A 17,813-nucleotide genomic window follows, 5' to 3' on the forward strand; every position below is an offset into this window, starting at 1 on the left:
GCCACCTAGTGGCAATTTTTTTTCTTACGAATTTTCTTCTACATTTTTCTCCAAACACGTTAACTGGACCTACCTCATATTTGCTCAGATGAGGGTTTCGGCCTTCATGATGTCACAACACGAAGTTTGTGATTTTTCGCGAATTGCTGTGGGTGTGGCTAAGCGCTGTTCGCCAAGAAAACGCCAGTTTTGAGGGTCTAAACATGCACAGAAACTCATGAAACTTGGCACACACATCTGGCCTGGTAAAATGAGCAATATTTTATTGTTGATTGTGCTATTTTTACAAAAATGACTCAATAGCGCCCCCTAGAATTTTTAACGAAGCAGCCCCGGTTGTACGTTTAAGCAGGAACGACGAATATTTTTAGGTGTATGAGGGAGCCCAAGACCTACAAAAAAGTCTCTTGGACCCATATGCTAAAATGAACAGGAAGTGAGCTACGAATTTTTGAATGTTCCATTTTTGACGATTTTTGCACATTCACAGGGGGCAGACTTTTGCCCACTTCTCCTACACGTTTCATCTGACTGAGTTAAGACTTGACCTGGACCATGTCAAGACCTGAGCCAACGACAGGGGGAAAAATCTTGACCTTTCGAAATACTATATGATGAAGGCGGGGCATCAAAATTTGTGTTTCGCAATGAAAAAGGATATGCATAATAACTCCCCGGTACATGCTCCAAAAAATCCCAAACTTGACATGTATGCTTATAATCAAGGCCTGAAGGTATCTCGATGACAACATTCAGTTATAAATACAGCGCCACCTAGCCCTTGAAGCTTATATAAAAAAAAAAAAACCCACATACGGTATTTTGTACAAAAAAATGTAAACTCATTCTAAGTGTGATGACTAAGTCATTTATGAATATTCTTTTAGTTTCCACCACTCAAATTGTTCACTGGCTTCACACCGATCCAAACGTATGTACGTTTCCATTTTGTTTTATTCATTTTTGATTGCCCCTTTGGACAATAAAAGTAACATTGTGCAATGAGTACAACGAGCGATGATGTATATATACTGTAGAAAAGACTATAATGTAATCTATTCCTCGGGTCTGATACGTTCAATATTGTTAACCTCGTAACGTACACTAATACTAATTTGCATAATTTGTCGTCTCTATTCATTGGATGGTAAGTTCACGTGACATAGCTTGTCCTCGCGCTCGTGCGTGTGGACGTTTACCGCAGTCAGTCTTCGCCAGCAGCGATAGCAGGAAGTCTGGCGCTCACGTGTGTGCCGTGTCGTGAGTTGGTCCAGTGGTGTGCGTCGATGACTGGTGGGTCTTGTTCTTGTTTCTTGTCCGTGAACTTCTTGCTAGAATTAACCATAGCTTGTTTCTAAGATGTTTGTTACGAGTGCGGGCGGCGTTTCCTCATCCTCGCGTTGCCATGTGGCATTCGTGAGTTGATGTTTCGCTGCTAAGCCCGAGACCGGAAGTGTTACCATTTGTTTCACAATAAGAGCGCATACTGTTTCACAATAAGAGCGCATACCGGAAGTCATGTTCTGAATGTCGCTAGCTTAACTGCGCTAATTTAATTTGCTTTGTTTAGTGTGAATGCCTTAACCAACGTTTATACATTTGCTTATTGGATTATTTCTGTCTTTCTTTAGGAAACCACACCCACACACATACTCTCTCCCACTGCGCCCATACACCCATAGAAACAGAAACATATATACATGAAGATGGAAGAAATATTGTACCCATTCAACTGAATCAAATAATTTAATTGGAAGTAAATCAAAGAAAGCCAACCCTGGTGTGGACTATTATTTGGAACCTTGCTCTGAGTCGGCCTCAAGTGGTGTTTGGCCAACACCCCGGTGTGAAGACAGCTCGCTCACCTGAACCAGCAAACCATTAGCATTCCTCCCCTACATTGAAGGTCCTTCGAGGCGGATCAGCTGTGTTTACATCAAGATGGATCAAGACTCAGAGCATGAAGATTATGATGCCCGTCCCCGACGACAGATTCGTCCCCCTGCCCGCTATGAGGATTATGAAGTGGATTTTCAGGACCGCAGCATATGGAGGTACAGAGAGGACGAAGAGGTCCCTCACCTGGAGGATCGGGCCAGGATGACCCCCCTCACCTCAGCGTATGATTTTTCCCGACCAAGCCACATGCAGCGGCAGAACACTAATCTCCAAGAGATGGACAGGTACTATGGCAAGGAGCAGCAACCCCAAGAGGATCTGCTTGTCTCCCTACTGACACCAGAACGGAAGATGTCCCCTGTTCACTCTACTCCACTTCATGCGATGCAGCCCCGTCACCCACAAGAGGACATAAGATCTGAATTGGAGGACATCCGTCATGAGAGACATCTCCTACAAGAGACACAGCGGCACTTGGCGTCAGAACTCATAGACATGAGAGCTCTGCGGGCCGATATGAAGCAATTAGTAGATGCTTTTCAGAACTTTACAAGCCGATCTTCTCCTGTCTGCAGACCAGAGATTGTACAGTCCCCACCATTGGCTGCGGCTGACGGCCCCGAAGAAGATGACTGGCCTACTCCACCTGTGTGGTCGAGTTCAGTGATGGACGAGATGGCACTGGCTGACCTTCCACCACCACCACCACCAGGTAACAGTGTTCAGAGAGCAGCTGCACATCCACATGTTGAAGAAGAGGATATCTCAACCCGTCTTTCACCGCCTGTTGGAAGCCGTACATATAGGCAGCCAACCGCATATAGTGCCGCTCCTCTTACAAGACAGTGGTCCACTGCTCATGACCACCATCACTGGTCGCCCCCGCCTGAGTCCAAATATCCGGTAATTTCCGGTTGCAAGAGTGAGCCAGGAGATGGTCCCCAGCCGCCTCCTGCCAGGCCAAGGATGCAGCTGCCACCTTCTGGACTGATCCCAGGCAGCATGGTAGCGTCTAATTACTATGGACCACGCCCGACCATAGGCAACTTCACCCGCCGTGATCCAAGGGAGTTTGCACGCCTGAAGCTGTCATTAGAGAACCTCCTACCCCCAGACGCCACTGAACGTTTTAAGTATCAAGTGTTGGTCGATCACCTGCAACTAGAAGAGGCTCAGTTGATTGCAGATGCGTACCTCAGCTCACCAACGCCTTTCTCCGATACAATGGCAGCCCTGAATGACAAGTTTGGTCAGCCCCATCAGATAGCATTGAGGCGGATTTCTACCGTGATGGATGCTCCTGATGTCAAGAGAGGAGATATTGCTGCATTTGAGAGGTTTGCACTCGTAGTACAGTCGTTGGTGGGAATGTTAAGAACACTGGGCCCTGAAGGAGAGGCCGAGCTACAGTGTGGTTCTCACGTCGCCCGCCTGTTAAGCAAGTTACCACCAGAGCAAAGAGCTGAATTTCGACGCTGCATGTTCTACCGAGGCATCCAACTACACACCTTACCCGACTTGGCAGAGTGGCTGAAACACGAGGCATGGTGTCAGGACACTGAAGGACAGTTGGCATTGAGAGAAGCTAAGGGGAAGTCAGCCCCTAAACAAGATGGTCGACAGAGCAGTCGCCCCGTTACTGTCCTCCATGGGAGGGAGGATGCAAGCACTAAGTCAGAAACTCAAGCACTAGCCAATGCCACGAAGGTGAGAGGAACCAAGCCATTCTGTCCATTCTGCAACAATGAGACTCATTATCTTAGCAAGTGCACCGCCGTTTCCAAGCTCACCAAAGATCAGTTGACAAAATGGATTAAGACCAACAGGAGATGTTGGCGTTGCGCCCGGTCTCATCAAGCAGCCCAGTGCAACTTGAAGAAGACCTGTAACCTCTGCCAAGGTAGACACCTCCAGGTCCTGCACGAAGTCAACATGAGGCCAGCCAAGGTACCAGCCACACCCATAATGGGAGAGAGCCACACTACGAGGGCTACAACTGAGGTGCTGTACCTAGACCGACCCACAGATGGCAGCAGAGTACTCTTGAAAGTCGTCAAAGTCTACCTTCATTATGCTGATCGTACACTGAGCACCTATGCTATATTGGATGACGGTTCTGAGAGAACCATGTTGTTGCCAGAGGCCGCAGAGAAGTTGGGCGTACAAGGGACTCCAGAAGACATCCCGCTTCGTACTATCCGACAAGAGGTCCAGGTGCTACGAGGTGCATCAGTCTCATTCTCCATTTCCTCCCCTGCTAAAACGAAGAAGAGGTTCAAGATCACGGCTGCCTTCACCTCAGCCCAGATCGGACTAGCTAGTCACAACTACCCGATGCAGCAGCTCAGGAAGAAATATAAGCATCTGATTGGCCTTCCCTTACCAAACATCACCGATGTGACACCTCTACTTCTCATTGGGAGTGATCATCCTCACCTCATCACCCCCACTGAACCCGTCAGGTTGGGACCTCCAGGAGGACCTGCAGCTGTCTGCACTAGACTGGGCTGGACGTTACAGGGCCCAGCAGGTGCAGTCTGCCACCTTGCACAACCACAGCAGTGCTTATTGACGACACTAGCCCCTTCGGCGAAAGAGTTGATGAGGCACGTTGAGAGACTATGGCAGGTCGATACGATCCCCTTCAGAAGTGAGAAACTGGTTACTCGCTCAAAGCAAGACCATGAGGCCATTACTATGCTTGAGAACAAGACTACAAGAGTAAAGGTTGACGGCGTACTCCGATATGCCACGCCGCTGCTCCGCCAGAAAACCATGCCACTTCTTCACTCTACCAAAGAGTCTGTTATGCCCATCTTGCGGAGTGTGGAACGACGGCTGGCCAAGGACTCGGTCCAAGCTGCTGCCTACAAAGAGGAGATGGAGAAACTGATCAGGGCTGGCTCAGTCATCAAGTGTAGCTCTGAAATCCCGGATGATGGAGGACAGGAAGCATGGTACATCCCCCATCATATGGTGCGCCACAATGGAAAAAACAGACTGGTTTTCAACTGTTCCCACCAGTATCAAGGTCACAGCCTAAATGATTACCTGCTTCCTGGGCCGACACTCGGAGCGTCACTTCTAGGCGTTCTTCTGCGCTTCCGTGAGCATGCAGTAGCCATCAGCGGTGACATCAAAGGCATGTTTCACCAGGTCCGACTCCTCCCCGAAGATCGCGCCCTCCTCAGGTTTGTCTGGCGGGATTTCAGTCAAGGGGAGCCACCTGCGGTGTACGAGTGGCAGGTGTTACCATTCGGAACAACATGCAGCCCCTGTTGTGCCACATTCGCCTTACAGCGACACGTCTACGATAACAGCCAGCCAGAGGAGGATGTGAGGATCTCCATTGAAAGGAATTTCTATGTGGACAACTGTCTCCAAAGTATCCCGACCGTTGCAGAGGGGAAGCAACTGGTAGACAAATTACGAGCCCTCCTAGCTTCAGCTGGTTTTGAGCTGCGTCAGTGGGCCAGCAATGAACCCGAAGTCATAAGTCACCTCCCAGAAGAAAGTCGCTCAGCTAGCGTGGAGCTATGGCTAGCACAGCACAAGACAGATGCTCCTGAGTCCACTCTAGGGCTAAGATGGCTCTTCCACACTGATGTACTTGGTTACAAGCATCGTCCAGTGGAGTATGGCATTCCAACAATGCGCAACATTTATAAAGTCTTGGCCAGTCAGTATGATCCTTTGGGATTCATCTTACCCTACACAACCCGGGCTAAGGTCCTAGTCCGGCACCTCTGGGACAAGCACCGTGGATGGGATGATCCACTTCTGCCGCAGGGGCTCCTGCAGAAGTGGAAAGTCTGGGAGGAAGAATTACAAATCCTGCCACAAGTTACCCTGCCTCGACCATACTTGCCCAAGGATGTGGATCCCTGTGGTCTTAACCAAGAAATGCATGTTTTCTGCGACTCCTCTGAAGAAGCTTACGGTTCGGTGGCGTACCTCCGGTCCACTGATAAGTATGGCCAGGTGCATTTGTCATTCCTGATGGCTCGCTCCAGAGTGGCGCCCAAGCGATCTCATTCAATGCCACGTCTGGAACTTTGTGCAGCCCTCACTGGGGCCCAGCTAGTACAGATGCTAAAGAGAGAACTTACTATTGACATCAAACGGATAATTCTGTGGTCCGATTCCACAACTGTCCTGACCTGGCTGAAGTCCGAAACATGCCGATTCAAGGTCTTCGTCGGCACCCGCGTGGCAGAAATTCAGGAGCTGACCAGTGGGCATGTCTGGAGATATGTTGATTCAGCAAGGAACCCCGCGGATGATGTGACCCGAGGCAAACATTTGAGAGAGCTGGTGGAGCCCAATCGCTGGAGTCAAGGCCCCTCCTTTCTCCTCCAGAGTCCCGATACCTGGCCAGAAGATCCTTCTCTTGACCAAGTGCCAGACACCTCCGAGCTACGTAAGTCGGTCTTCTGTGGAGTCACCACAGTGACCTCATGTCAACACACCTTGGATTTAGAGCAGTTCAGCTCTTGGAAGGATCTGTTGGAGGCAACAACGCAGGAACTGCACGGGGCGGCCGGCTCCGATGGTCCTCCTGCTGCAGAAGAATACCGCCAGGCTGAGAAGGTGCTTCTCCGGAGAGCTCAAATGGAGAGTTTCCCCCAAGAGTACAGCTTACTGAAAAGGGGCAGGGTGGTCCCGAGAAACAGTCGACTTATCACTCTATCGCCTGAGCTAGATGATGATGGAGATCTCATCCGAGTCGGAGGAAGACTCCGTCGAGCAGAGGATTTGGAACCTGGAACCCTTCACCCAGTTGTCCTCGACCCGCACCATAGAGTGACCAAACTACTGATCCAGGACTTCGACAACCGACTTCACCACCCAGGCCCTGAACGGGTGTTTGCTGAGGTGCGACGCTCTTTCTGGGTTCTTCGTGGGCGTGAAGCGGTCCGGCGCCACCAGCATAGTTGCTTTGATTGCCGACGATTGAGAGCTAGGCCAGTTGTCCCACGAATGGCGGACCTCCCAGTAGCTCGGCTTCGCTTATTCAAACCTGCTTTCTATTCGACAGGGATGGATTGCTTTGGACCTTTTGAAATCAAGGTGGGCCGCCGTCGAGAAAAAAGATGGGGAATCATCTTCAAATGCCTCACCACCCGAGCAGTCCACTTGGACCTGCTGACTGCCATGGACACAGACTCCTTTCTGATGGCTCTTCGTCGGTTCAGTGCTCGCCGGGGGACACCCGCAGAACTGTTGTCTGACCAAGGGACGAATTTCAAGGGAGGAGAAAAGGAACTACAGAAGGCTTTCGCTGAAATCTCACCTGCACTACAAGAGCACCTTGCACCTCAAAAAATTGCCTTCCGATTCAACCCCCCAGCTTCGCCCCACTTTGGAGGAGTGTGGGAGCGCGAGATACGCTCAGTCAAAGTTGCCCTCTCTGCCACAGTTGGTGCACAACCTGTTGCCGAAGAAGTTCTCCACACAGTGCTTATCGAGGTGGAGAATATTCTTAACAGTAAGCCTCTTGGCTATGTTTCTTCTGATGCCCGCGACCCAGATCCAGTGACGCCCAATGTTCTCCTGATGGGGCGGCCTGATGGCTCACTACCTCAGGTCGTCTATCCAGAAACCGAGCTTCTCAGCCGCCGCCGCTGGAAGCATACACAAGTCCTAGCTGATCACTTCTGGGCTCGTTTCATCAAGCTCTACGTGCCAAGTTTTCAGACTCGTCAGAAGTGGCAGGCCACATCAACGGACCTCACTCAGGACTCTGTGGTGATGATTGCCGATCCTCAACTTCCCCGAGCCTTGTGGCCCATTGGGACTGTAACTAAGACTCATCCAAGTCCTGACGGACGTATCCGGTCCGCCGACGTGAAAGTGAAAGGAAGGGTTTATACCCGGCCTGTTGCTAGGCTGGTGGTCCTCCTATGCTTCCTACAGAGAATGAAGAAGACAACGCTACTGCTGCTGTTCCACCATAGACTTTGAGCCTTTTATTGATGTGCAAATGTATTACATACATTTGGGGGCGGCTGTAGAAAAGACTATAATGTAATCTATTCCTCGGGTCTGATACGTTCAATATTGTTAACCTCGTAACGTACACTAATACTAATTTGCATAATTTGTCGTATCTATTCATTGGATGGTAAGTTCACGTGACATAGCTTGTCCTCGCGCTCGTGCGTGTGGACGTTTACCGCAGTCAGTCTTCGCCAGCAGCGATAGCAGGAAGTCTGGCGCTCACGTGTGTGCCGTGTCGTGAGTTGGTCCAGTGGTGTGCGTCGATGACTGGTGGGTCTTGTTCTTGTTTCTTGTCCGTGAACTTCTTGCTAGAATTAACCATAGCTTGTTTCTAAGATGTTTGTTACGAGTGCGGGCGGCGTTTCCTCATCCTCGCGTTGCCATGTGGCATTCGTGAGTTGATGTTACGCTGCTAAGCCCGAGACCGGAAGTGTTACCATTTGTTTCACAATAAGAGCGCATACTGTTTCACAATAAGAGCGCATACCGGAAGTCATGTTCTGAATGTCGCTAGCTTAACTGCGCTAATTTAATTTGCTTTGTTTAGTGTGAATGCCTTAACCAACGTTTATACATTTGCTTATTGGATTATTTCTGTCTTTCTTTAGGAAACCACACCCACACACATACTCTCTCCCACTGCGCACATACACCCATAGAAACAGAAACATATATATATGAAGATGGAAGAAATATTGTACCCATTCAACTGAATCAAATAATTTAATTGGAAGTAAATCAAAGAAAGCCAACCCTGGTGTGGACTATTATTTGGAACCTTGCTCTGAGTCGGCCTCAAGTGGTGTTTGGCCAACACCCCGGTGTGAAGACAGCTCGCTCACCTGAACCAGCAAACCATTAGCATTCCTCCCCTACATATACACTTTTACAAAAAATACCAATCAGGGCAACTCATTGCCTAAAAATAAAAAAGGACGCTGATTTTTGCAGGTCTTAACAATCACCAAAAGCCGTTGAGCTTGACACATACTGGCAAAAAAAATATTCTACATGTAAACGTTTATTATGCCATTTTCAAAGAAATTTTGCTTCCAATATGCCAGTACCCCAACGTGCCAGTACCCTAACGTGCAAGTACCCCAACGTGCAATGACCTTAACGTGGCCCGGGCTGCGAGGGCCCTTTATAGCTGCTCGCAGCTCTAGTTATTATTATTCTTTATTCTCCGCAAACAATCTCATTTTTGAGGACCTAAATATTTACGAAAACTCACCAAACTTTACACACTCTTCAGGCCCGGTGAAAAATTTGATATTCTGCCGTTGTAATAACTATGCGACTCTATAGCGCCCCCTAGCTTAAAAAAATAAAAACCAAGCCTGGCACGAAAATTGGCAGGCACGTGAAGCACCCCGAGACGCACAAAAAAAGTCTATTGGGACCATGTAGCTAAAATGTACAGGAAGTGAGCTATGAATTTTTTAATGTCCAATTTTGGCCTATTTTGGCACATTCACTGTGGTCATACTTTTTCCCCCTTTGCAAACATTTTTCAGCCAGTTGACTTCAAACTTGCCATGTGTCATCTCAAGACCTAAGACAACAACTGGGCAAAATATCTTGACTTTTTGGAATACTATATGACGGGGGCGGGGCATCAAATATTGCCTTTAAAATTTAATTTGTCCAGAAAGACAAAATGCTGAATAACTCTCATGAACAAGCTCCAAAAAATCTCAAACTTCTCATGCAACTTAATAGTCACGGCCTGAAAACATCTATATGATACAATTCTGTTATATATATATAGCGCCACCTAGTGGTGACAATAAATGTCATACTTTACGTTTTTAGCTACTGTACCAAGCTCTTTGAAGGGATCCAGTTGAAAATTGGTCAGACAAGCCTTAAGATGTTGATCATGCCCCACACCGAATATTGTAACTTTTCGCCAAAGGGCGTGGCCTCTACGGTGCCGCAAAGTCTGGTAATTTTTCGTGGCAATAAAAGCTGCTTTTACTTGATCCAGGTAATCCTATCTTCTCAAAATTTCACACATTTGATGAGAGTCCAGCCCTTAAGACATCTACGAACCTATATTTCATCTTACTGTTAGCGCCACCGTCTGGCAATTTTTTTTCTTACGATTTTTCTTAAATGTTTTTCTCCAACCACATTAACTGCAACTACCTCATATTTGCTCAGATGAGGGTTTCGGTCTTCATGATGTCACAACACGAAGTTAGTGAGTTTTCGCGAATCGCTGTGGGCGTGGCTAAGCGCTGTTCGCCAAGAAAACAACACCAATTTTGAGGGCCTAAACCGGCACAGAAACGCATGAAACTTGGCACACACAGCTGGCCTGGCAAAATGAGCGATATTTTATCCTGGATTGTGCTATTTTTACAGAAATGACTCAATAGCGCCCCCTAGAAAATTTTAATGAAGCAGCCCCGGTTGTACGTTTAAGCAAGATCTACGAAGATTTTTAGGTGTATGAGGGAGCCCAAGACCTACAAAAAAGTCTCTTGGACCCATATGCTAAAATGAACAGGAAGTGAGCTACGAATTTTTGAATGTCCCATTTTTTACGATTTTAGCACATTTACAGGGGGCATACTTTTGCCCACTTCTCCTACACGTTTCATCCGAGGGCGAGTCCAGCCCTTAAGACATCTACGAACTTATATTTCGTCTTACTTATAGCGCCACCTAGTGGCAATTTTTTTTTCTTACGAATTTTCTTCAACGTTTCTCTCCAAACACGTTAACTGGACCTACCTCATATTTGCTCAGAAGAGGGTTTCGGCCTTCATGATGTCACAACACGAAGTTTGTGAGTTTTCGCGAAACGCTGAATTTTTTAATGTCCAATTTTGGCCTATTTTGGCACATTCACTGTGGTCATGCTTTTTCTCCCTTTGCAAACATTTTTCATCCAATTGACTTCAAACTTGGCATTTATCATCTGAGACCTGAGACAACAACTGGGCAAAAAATCTTGCCTTTTCGGAATACTATATGACGGGGGCGGGGCATCAAATATTGCCTTTAAAATTTCATTTGTCCAGAAAGAACAAACGCTTAATACCTCCCATGTTCAAGCTCCAAAAAATCTCAAACTTCTCAGGCAACGTAATAGTCACGGCCTTTAAACATCGATATAATAAAATTCAGTTATACATATAGCGTCACCTAGTGGTAAGAATAAATGTCATACTTTACGTTTTTAGCTACTGTGCTGAGCTCATTGAAGGGATCCAGTTGAAAATTGGTCAGAAAAGCCTAAAGATGTTGATCTTGCCCCACACCGAATATTGTAACTTTTCGCCAAAGGGCGTGGCCGCTACGGTAACGCAAAGTCTGAAGATTTTTCGTGACAATAAAAGCTGCATTGACTTGACCGAGATGATCCTATCTTCTCAAAATTTCACACATTTGATGAGAGTCCAGCCCTAAAGACATTTACGAACTTATATTTCATCTTACTGATAGCGCCACCTAGTGGCATTTTTTTTTCTTACAAATTTTCTTCTACGTTTTTGTCCAAACACGTTAACTGGACCTACCTCAGATTTGCTCAGATGAGGGTTTCGGCCTTCATGATGTCACAACACGAAGTTTGTGAGTTTTCGCGAATTGCTGTGGGTGTGGCTAAGCGCTGTTCGCCAAGAAAACAACGCCGGTTTTGAGGGCCTAAACATGCACAGAAACTCATGAAACTTGGCACACACATCTGGCCTGGTAAAATGAGTAATATTTTATTATGTATTGTGCTATTTTTACAAAAATGACTCAATAGCGCCCCCTAGGAATTTTTAACGAAGCAGCCCCGGTTGTACGTTTAAGCAAGAACGACAAATATTTTTAGGTGTATGAGGGAGCCCAAGACCTACAAAAAAAGTCTCTTGGACCTATATGTTAAAATGAACAGGAAGTGAGCTACGAATTTTTGAATGTCCCATTTTTGACGATTTTTGCACATTTACAGGGGGCATACTTTTGCCCACTTCTCCTACACGTTTCATCCGACTGACTTGAACTGGACCATGTCAAGACCTGAGCCAACGACAGGCGGAAAAATCTTGACTTTTCGGAATACTATATGATGAGGGCGGAGCATCAAATTTTGTGTTTCGCAATGAAAAAGGATATGCTTAATAACTCTCCGGTACATGCTCCAAAAAATCCCAAACGTGACATGTATGTTCATAGTCAAGGCCTGAAGGTATCTCTATGACAATATTCAGTTATATATGCAGCGCCACCTAGCCCTTGAGGCGTGAAAAAAAAAAATACCCCACATATGGTATTTTTACAAAAATTGTAAACTCATTGTAAGTGTGAAAACTAAGTCATTTATGAATATTCTTTTAGTTTCCACCACTCAAAATGTTCACTGGCATCAGACCTATCCAAACATGCATACTTTTTTATTTAATTTGATTTAATTTTGATAGCCTCTATGGACAATACAAGCAACATTGTGCAATGAGTACGAGCGATGATGGGTACATATATTTTTCCAAAAAATACCAATCAGGGCAACTTATTGCCTAAAAATAAAAATGGGTGCTAATTTTTGCAGATCTTAACGTTCAACAAAACCCATTGAGCTTGAAACATTCATCACACCTGGCAAAGAAAATCCACATGTAAAGGTTTATCCTGCCATTTTCAAAGAAATTCTGCTTCCAATGTGACAGCACCCCAACGTGCCAGTCCCCCAACGTGCAAGTACCCCAACGTGGCACGGGCTGCGAGGGCCCTTTATAGCTGCTCGCAGCTCTAGTTTACTTTGATTTTCATTCAAAATTGCTTCTCGAATAAGATAATAATGTTTGTGCATTTTCATTTAAAGGGGAACAGAGTTGTTTTATTACACATATTTATACCACATGTATGTTTTGTTTTTTTTGTTTTGTTTTTTTGTTTTTTTGTTTTTTATAAGAAAACGTGAAAAGACAAGGAAGTGGAAGGTGTTTGTTTTGGGCCTGATACAACAGATGCAAATTTATTACATGTGCAGTGCATAATAGTAAAAATGTGTGAACGGACACTCCGTTTAAAATCAAGAAATTGTGGTTGAAAAAAATGTGAATAGCCAGGGGTTTGGTTTATTGGTTTGGAACATATTAACAAAAACTCATTACAAGTGTAACCAAAAAAACAAGTTAAAATTACAATAAAAAAAATTCAAGGAAGAAAGGAAAATTTGTTATCAATAAATCCCATAATTGACATGTTCAAGGAGTAGGAAGAAGTACAATGTTTATCTAGTCCTACTCCCAATTATTTATATCATACATAACAAATTGTTCATATCCAATAACATACATACATACATAAATATAAAATTAAATCAATAAAAAGAAACATGCCTGTCCCAATGTGCACAGATAATAAAAAAAGATGTTTCTGCAAATAAAATAAAAAAAGTCTGTGAATGCCAAACCATGAATATGCACTATATGAAAAATGATGCGCAAATTTAGAGTCCAGCTGTATTTGACAACATGTAGATATATAAAGCCACATCCTGGATGTGCTAACCCGAGCCAGGACGTATGATTGGATGTCATGTTTGAGATTAGCATGAGGCGTGCGGGTGAGCGGGCAGGATATCCAACCAGCTGTCAGCAGGGAGAGAGGGAGGCCTCCATCGTTTTCTGCTGTCAGATTAGCGAGCGCGCTGGAATTGCTAGCAGATGGCCGCTAGCGAGATGAAGCATCATCATCATCATCATCATCATCATGAGCGAAAGAGCAGTTAGCGTGGCGGCTCTTGTGTCTCTCGTCTTGCGTTGAATGGATGTCACGCCCGTGCGCATATTGGAGTCGTCCAGCCCCTCGCATCTGCTCCTCTCGTGATGCGTCGCCACGGCAACCGCCGTTGCGTGCCGTGATGTAACAGGCTGGTCGTCACGCGGCTCCTCCGCCAGCTGGGTGGCTGCGCTCGCTCGCTCGCTCATCTTTTTTTTTCTTTTTTTTTTGTTTGTGTGTTTTTGTTTCCATGGTCAGAGCACCACGTGATGTCGACGTTCAAGCGTAACCCGCTGGAGCAGGCCTTCCGCCGGCCCAATGCCAACATCACGTCCAACTATCTCATCTACCAGTACTGGATCCTGGTCAGCCACAAGTTCCCCGCCCTGCTCTACGACCTGGTCCTGCGTCTGTCCGGACACAAGCCGCAGTAAGACAGACAGACAGATGCCGGCTCGGAATGAAGGCTTGAAACGCTTGTGATATCAATCGCGTGTGTCTCTCGTCTCGTCAACCAGGATGATGCGCATCTTCAATCGGCTCCACAAGGCCATCGGCCTGTTGGAGTACTTCAGCAGCCAGGACTGGCACTGGAACTCCGACAACGTCAGCCTGCTGATGGCGCAGCTCAGCCCCGACGACCGCAAGGTAGTGCTCGCAACACAACGCAAACAAACAAACTGCAAGTTTTGCTACATGACGCGTTATCGTTATTCCCGTGGCTTCGAAATAAACGCAATTCTCGTACCAAAATAAGACTGGAAGCGGTGATCATCCACGAAAAATTGTCCATCATCATTTTCGTTCAGACAAAAAACGAAACCAAAATAGAAGCCATTCATTGAGACGAAAACAATAACTAAAATTGACTGACAATTTGGTCAATGTATAAAATGAAACTGAAAAGAACACAGTGAGGAAAATTCACACGATCCAATCAGAAGGAACGAAACGAAAAGAAGCATTCACAAACTGTTCAGTCTTCACTCCACTTTATTTAATGAAATTTAATGTAATTGATTAATGTAATTTTCTTTATGTCAGTGATTAATCTCAAGCAATTATGCACTTTTTTTTTTTAGGTGAAAACAGTTATTTTATTGTCAGATCAACATGTTTCATTGAAACAATTAATCAGACACTGTTGTATGAAATTGTCTTGCGTGTTAAACGACAGTTACAAATAGGTTTGTTGTAGTTTTCTGTATAAAAGTTGAAACGTATGCTGAAGGAAAACTGTCCAATTTAGTCAACTAAAATTGCTCTTTTTTTTTTGTTGACTAAAATTGCTCTTTATTTTTGTCAACTAAAATTAGATTAAAACTAAAATACAATCAGTTGACTAAATATGACTTAAATTTTAATTTTAATTAATTTTAGTCAAAAGACTACAACTAAAACTAAATTTAAAATTTCTTGTCCAAATTAACACTGACTAGAAGTCCATCATTTTGATTTTAAAGAATTTTGTTTTTTTTTCCTGGTAGCTTTGCCGTCCGTAGTCTTCATCAGCCTACCAAGTAGGGATGTAATGATATCACGAATATCATGATATCACAATATATCGTCGTCGTCATGTCATGATATTAAAAGCAGCACATCTGTTTAAAAAAAAAAAAAAAAAAAGTCAAGTTGATTTCCATTTGTGCAGTTGTAGCACCCTCTAGTGGCTAGTTTTTTAGTGTGGTTTAATTTTCAGAAGGCATGTTTTGGCCCTTCTTTGTTTCAAATCCACGTTAATAGATGAATAATAAGTAATATGCTTGTGAAGCGATTCGGTATGTGGAGGAACTCAATATGTGAGTGCATTAGCAAATGCCTCAATATGAAGCGCTATTAAAGATTGTAGCTTGTTTATATGCATTTCTGTCATGTACAAAAGCACAATATTGTATATTGTATAGTTTTTTTTTTTGTTTTTTTTTTTTGTTTTTTTTTTTTCTATGAGCTCGTTTTTTTACATTATCGCCAACCTCCCCACAATAAGGTGATAATTATCATATTGTGACTTCATATGGTGATATCATATGGTGATGTTTGGATAAGGTTGCATGATCCCTAGTACCAAGCCTTTTCATTTGTATTTGTTGCGTGTGTGTCTCTTTCAGACGTTCAACTTGGACGTGCGGCAGCTCAACTGGCCCGAGTACATCGAGAACTACTGCATCGGCACCAAGAAGTACGTCCTGAACGAGGACATGTCTGACATTCCCGCCGCCAGGCAGCACCTGAGGAAGTAAGAACAAAAATGTCCAATCGAGAGTGTTGAACGCCATACCTTGAGTGAGCTGCGCCCTCTGCTGATTTCATCCAAATCCTGTACTGTATCTTCAATCCAGAGAGAAAAAAACAAAAGAGTGATCCAAACTGAGTTAATTAAAAGTTCCTTTAACACCACAATTTTTATTTTTATTTTTTAATACCCGCCCCTTACTTGTAAATCCTGTAACGGGGGAATTCCAGTCACAACACAGCCGACACATCCACGTCAAAATGCAGCCGTAATCATAATGCATATATTTGGGGAGACTGAGGTCAAGTTGTATTTATACAATTTGAAAAATGTGCATTCATTTCACAAGTTACTTCATGTTAATATGAAAAGAAAAATGCACTGAGCTATCACTGTTTTAAAAATGCATTTGAGCCATCTAGTGGCAGAAAAATGACCAACACAAATCAGTATCACACTTGTTTGTTAGAGTATATTAAATCTTTTTCATTTTAACTTCATTTGATGATTTATTATGAAATGACTATCAATGACTAAAAGATGCAACCATATTTCTGTTTATTTGCTCCCAATAACATATACATTTTTTTTTATGTTTTAAGTCTCCCAAAGACGTATTTATACGTTTTTGTTTTTTTTATATGCTAGAGCATACAAAAGGCTTTGATGCAGCCTCTCAACTGCAAAGAACGGTTGCATAAATGCTAGTTATTACACAAACGGCCAGCAGGTGGCAGCAGAGCAAAGGAGATCAACCAGGGCCATGTTGAAAAAAAGTTCAATTACTCACAAGTTTAAATAGATTTATGAAAATTTATGAAACTTAGCTATATTCTAACTAATTCTAAGACTTTGTTTCTTTTGATAGGTTCCATGTTTTTATTTCAATAGAACACGATATTCTATGGCTAAACAGATTTGTGAATAATGATTAACCTTAGCTATATTCAAATGCTAATTGCTGCAAAATGGAAACTGAAAGAAATATACTTTTTTTTTTTTTTTTCCTGGTGAAAGAAGAGACTAATCTTTCTTTTATTAGGTTCCATCATGTTTTGATAGCAAAAGAACACAATATAAAATCTGTCAAAATCCAGTCAAACAGCCGCGACCAAAATGGCTGCTGGGAGTGAATGAGTTAATTGTGAGTGAACTATTGAAGTCATGTGATTAATTAGGATTAAAAATATGAATGACATGACAAGTTGGCATGTCTTTTTTTTTTTTTTTTTTTTTTTTTTTTCCTTTCTTTCAGGTTGCGGAACATTCGCTACACGTTCAACACAGTGCTGGTGGTGTTCATCTGGAGGGTGTTCATCGCCCGCTCGCAGATGGCGCGCAACATCTGGTACTTTGTGGTCAGCCTGTGTTTCAAGTTCCTGTCCTATTTCCGCGCCTCCAGCACCCTGACCAACTGACGCTGTGTCGCGTCCCGGCCGTGATGAGCATCGTCACGCAACCCGTCCACTCATTGATTCTTTTTTTGTTTGTTTTTCCATCTCTTAATATATGCAACAGAAACACCTTTTCCCTCGCCGCCGCTCTGCATACATGCCTTCTTCTGCTTCTGTTACTTGAAACTCGACGTGGAGCCGAACTTTTTTCTTTTCCAAGTCCTGGTGGATATCTGCAGGTCTTCTATAACGTGTACCTACTGCCTTTTATTCAAGATGACACCACGGAAATATTTACTTTTTTTGCTTCGTGCAGCCCAATAAAAAAAAAAAAAAAAAAAACATCCGCCATCTTTCCACTCCCTTTTTGCTCTCTTTGTACTGACACTGAGTTTACTACTTTTTCATCTTTGTACTCGAGCTTAGCGTGGGAGACCTCTACAATGTGTTATATACAAAAACAAACAACCAAAAAAATAAAAAGTGTAGCACTGATTTGTTGAAGCCAGCTTTTCCCAAGACTTCCTGTGAGAAAGCACACAGATCATTGTTACAAAGTCTCA

At 44.2% G+C, this 17,813-nt stretch overlaps 1 protein-coding gene across 2 annotated transcripts in view; it reads left to right on the plus strand.

Annotated features, from left to right (window-relative positions):
- The window catches only part of LOC144004205 (fatty acyl-CoA reductase 1), a 71,859-nt gene extending 54,433 nt beyond the window's left edge, over window positions 1-17,426 (plus strand). For both annotated transcript variants that reach the window (XM_077501233.1, XM_077501234.1), the window contains exons 9-12: window positions 13,882-14,053; window positions 14,142-14,271; window positions 15,732-15,859; window positions 17,112-17,426. In XM_077501233.1, coding sequence (XP_077357359.1) covers window positions 13,882-14,053; window positions 14,142-14,271; window positions 15,732-15,859; window positions 17,112-17,274 — 593 coding nt within the window. In that variant the 3' untranslated portion in view covers window positions 17,275-17,426. The remainder of the gene's footprint in view (window positions 1-13,881; window positions 14,054-14,141; window positions 14,272-15,731; window positions 15,860-17,111) is intronic.
- The last annotated feature ends 387 nt before the right edge of the window (window positions 17,427-17,813 follow it).

The sequence above is a fragment of the Festucalex cinctus genome, chromosome 16 (assembly GCF_051991245.1).
Source record: "Festucalex cinctus isolate MCC-2025b chromosome 16, RoL_Fcin_1.0, whole genome shotgun sequence".
Classification (NCBI taxonomy): domain Eukaryota; kingdom Metazoa; phylum Chordata; class Actinopteri; order Syngnathiformes; family Syngnathidae; genus Festucalex; species Festucalex cinctus.